Raw genomic sequence first — 3792 nt, forward strand, 5'->3', positions numbered from 1 at the left:
TGGGGGCTGGGAGAAAAAAAAAAAAAAAAAAAAGCACAATAGCAGCACCTCCCTCCTCAGCCCGGGAGGAAAAAACAGAAAAACAGCTCCTGGAGGGGTTTGAAGAGCTCTGGGCAGCTCCTCCAGGGCCTCAGGGGGTGGGTTTGGGATTTCTCAGCTCTCCTCGAGCTCTGGGTAAGAAATGTGGGCACTTTGCTGCTGTTTTGGTCCTTAAAAGCTGAGTTTGAGCTGGGTCCTGCTCAGAAAAGCCTCAAAATGTTGGTGAATTTTGGATTTTTTGCTCTCCTGGTTACCTGGCTAAGAAATGTGGGCACTTTGATGTTGTTTTGGTCCTTAAAAGCTGAACTGGAGATGGGTCCTGCTCAGAAAAACCTCAAAATGTTGGTGAATTTGGAACCCCAAATCCTCCTTGGACAGCGCAAGCGCCCCCTGAGGACCCCAAACCCTCCTCCTTAGGGACCCCAAACCCTCCCTGGGGATCCCAAACCCTCCCTGGGGACCCCAAAACCTTCCCTAGGAATCCCAAACCCTCCTTAGGAATCCCAAACTCTCCTTAGGGACCCCAAACCCTCCCTGGGGACCCCAAATCCTGCCTAGGAATCCCAAACCCTCCTTGGGGAGCCCAAACCCTCCTTAGGAATCCCAAACTCTCCTTAGGGACCCCAAACCCTCCTTGGGGACCTCAAACTCACCTTAGGGACACCAAAGCCTGCCTAAGAATCCCAAACCCTCCCTGGGGACCCCAAACCCTCCCTGGGGACCCCCAACTCTCACTGAACGAGCACCACGTGCCCTGGCTGCCAGGTCAGGGGGGCACAGCTGGGGCTGTGACACACCTGGGCTGGCTGGTGGTGACAAAACCCTGCGGAAGTCACAGCCGGGACAGATCCTGGCCCCGTGGGCGTGGGGGATTCTGCAGAAGAGACTTTTCCGGGGCCCACGCGCCGCTGCCGGGGTTTGTGCCACGCTCAGCGTTTTGGGGAGGCCAGAGGTGCCCGTGGGGTTTGTGCCAGGTTCAGCACTCTCAGCAAGGCCAGAGGTGCCTGGGTTTGTGCCAATCTCAGTGGTTTTGGGAATCCCAGAAGTGCCCAGGTTTGTGCCACGCTGAGTGTTTTTGGGAAGGCCAGAGGTGCCCACGGGGTTTGTGCCACACTCAGCGTTCTCACCCAAAGGTGCCCACGGGGTTTGTGCCATGCTCAGTGTTTTTAGGAATGCCAAAGGTGCCCAGATTTGTGCATGCTCAGCACTCTCAGCAAGGCCAGAGGTGCCCAGATTTGTGCCACTCTCAGTGTTTTTGGGGAGGCCAGAGGTGCCTGTGGGGTTTGTGCCACACTCAGCGTTCTCAGCAAGGCCAGAGGTGCCTGGGTTTGTGCCAATCTCAGTGTTTTTGGGAATCCCAGAGGTGCCCACGGGGTTTGTGCCATGCTCAGCGCTTTCAGGAAAGGCAGAGGTGCCTGGGTTTGTGCCAATCTCAGTGTTTTTGGGAATCCCAGAAGTGCCCAGGGGTTTGTGCCATGCTCAGGTTCTCAGGAAGGCCAGAGGTGCCTGGGTTTGTGCCACTCTCAGTGGTTTTGGGAATCCCAGAGGTGCCCACGGGGTTTGTGCCATGCTCAGCGCTTTCAGGAAAGGCAGAGGTGCCTGGGTTTGTGCCATGCTCAGCATTTTTGGGAAAGCCAGAGTTGCCCACAGGGTTTGTGCCATGCTCAGGCTCTCAGCAAGGCCAGAGGTGCCCGTGGGGTTTGCAGAGCTCTTGAGAAAGGTGCCCACGCCCTGGTGGCACCGCAGTGACACTGGTGTCACCCTGGCTGAGCCTCGGGGGCATTGCAGGATCGGGGCTTTAGGGACATCGCCGCTGCAGCAGGAACGGGGCTGGGTGTGCAGGGAGGGTGGGAATTTGTAGGAAAAGGAGTTTGGAAGTGCCCCCATCGGGCTGTGAGATGGGTTTAGGGTCAGGGAGGTGCTTGCCCAGCCAGAGCTCGTTAAAGGCGAGCTGCAGGAGTGTGTTAATTAATTGCTAATGGGATGTTAATGAGGAGGCTGTTATGCGCAGGGAGAGCAGAGGGATCAGCCCCAGAGGGGCACAGCGGGGAGGAGCTGGCACAGAGGAGCCTCAGGCTGGGCACTAATTGCCTTCAGTGGCTTTAATTAATGCAGGCAGGATAAATTAGGAGGAAATAACGGCTGGTGAGGGAGTCAGGGAATGCCCCCGGTTCTGCTGGGATGGATGGATGGATGGATGGATGGATGGATGGATGGATGGATGGATGGATGGATGGATGGATGGATGGATGGATGGATGGATGGATGGATGGATGGATGATGGGTGGATGCAGGAATGGGAATGCACTGGAGCATGAGGAGAACCAGCGATGGGTTGCCCTGTGTCACCTGTGTCCCCCACAGCCACCATGGGCTGCTGCTGCAGCTCGGACTACGACGAGGACTGGATCGAGAACATTGACATCTGTGAGCACTGCAACTACCCCATCGAGCCCGACAGCAAGCGCCAGGTGAGCAGGGGTGACAGACCCCGATCCCCGTGCCCAAACACCCCCAGAGGTGCCCAAATCCCACGAGCTGGGGGCTCACGGGGCTCCTGTCCCCTGGCAGAGGCTGATCTGCAACGGCTCCGAGGTCCGAGACCCCCTGGTGTCCTACGAGTCCTCGTCACCTCCGTGCTCCCCCATGCAAGGTGAGGCATGGCTGTGGCCTGGGGGGCGGCTGTGACACCCCCAGACCCGCCACTGCCACCCTGTCCCTGCTCTTGTCCCCACAGACAAGCTGGTGGTGGCCCTGTACAACTACGAGCCCAAGCACGACGGGGACCTGGGGCTGCGCAAGGGGGAGAAGCTGCGAGTGCTGGAAGAGTGAGGAACCCCAGAGGGGCTGGGGGGCTCACTGAGGGTCTGGGATCTCACTGGGGGCTTGGGGTTCTCACTGAGCTCTGTCCCTGCAGGAATGGGGAGTGGTGGAAGGCGCAGTCGCTCACCACGGGCCAGGAGGGGCTGATCCCACACAACTTCGTGGCCTTGGTGAACAGCCTGGAGCCCGAGCCGTGAGTGGGGAGGGAGAGGGTGGTGAGGGAGGGATGGATGGAGGGATGGATGGATCCATGACAGATGGATGAATGGATGATGGATGGATGAATCTTTGGATGGATGGATCCATGGATGGATCCATGGATGGATGGATGGATGGATGGATGGATCCCCCAGGAGTTGGATGGATGGATCCATGATGGATGGATGGATGGATGCAGGGATGGATGGATGGATCCATGATGGATGGATGGATGGATGGATGGATCCATGGATGTGTCCCAGCGGGATCTGATCTCTGGGAAGGAGCCTGCAGCACCCCACAAATCCCCAGTGGCCAGGTGCCCTGTGCCCTGACCCTGCCTTGTGTCCCCAGGTGGTTCTTCAAGAACCTCAGCCGCAAGGATGCCGAGCGGCAGCTCCTGGCCTCGGGCAACACCCATGGCTCCTTCCTCATCCGCGAGAGCGAGACCTCCAAAGGTGCTGCCCACGGGACCCTGGGGCTCGGGGAGCTTGGGAGGGCTCGGGGGTCCCCAGGAGGGCTCGGGGGTCCCACGGGTGTCCCTGTCCCCAGGCTCGTACTCGCTGTCCGTGCGGGACCTGGACGAGAGCCAGGGAGAGACGGTGAAGCACTACAAGATCCGGAACCTGGACAATGGCGGCTTCTACATCTCCCCCCGCGCCCCCTTCGGCAGCCTCAGGGAGCTGGTGCAGCACTACACACGTGGGAACGGGATGGGAACTGGATGGGAAT

At 59.0% G+C, this 3792-nt stretch overlaps 1 protein-coding gene across 3 annotated transcripts in view; it reads left to right on the forward strand.

Moving 5' to 3' along the window:
- Positions 1-2408: 2408 nt before the first annotated feature.
- LCK (LCK proto-oncogene, Src family tyrosine kinase) overlaps positions 2409-3792 on the forward strand; it is a 5330-nt gene continuing 3946 nt past the window's right edge. For 2 of the 3 annotated variants that reach the window (XM_005427124.2, XM_031062051.1), the window contains exons 1-6: positions 2409-2510; positions 2611-2692; positions 2777-2867; positions 2957-3055; positions 3415-3518; positions 3613-3762. In XM_005427124.2, coding sequence (XP_005427181.1) covers positions 2409-2510; positions 2611-2692; positions 2777-2867; positions 2957-3055; positions 3415-3518; positions 3613-3762 — 628 coding nt within the window. Of the gene's footprint in view, positions 2521-2610; positions 2693-2776; positions 2868-2956; positions 3056-3414; positions 3519-3612; positions 3763-3792 lie in introns of all 3 variants that reach the window. The other variant, XM_014309525.2, reaches the window with a different exon arrangement.

This window comes from Geospiza fortis, unplaced genomic scaffold, assembly GCF_000277835.1.
Source record: "Geospiza fortis unplaced genomic scaffold, GeoFor_1.0 scaffold432, whole genome shotgun sequence".
NCBI lineage: Eukaryota > Metazoa > Chordata > Aves > Passeriformes > Thraupidae > Geospiza > Geospiza fortis.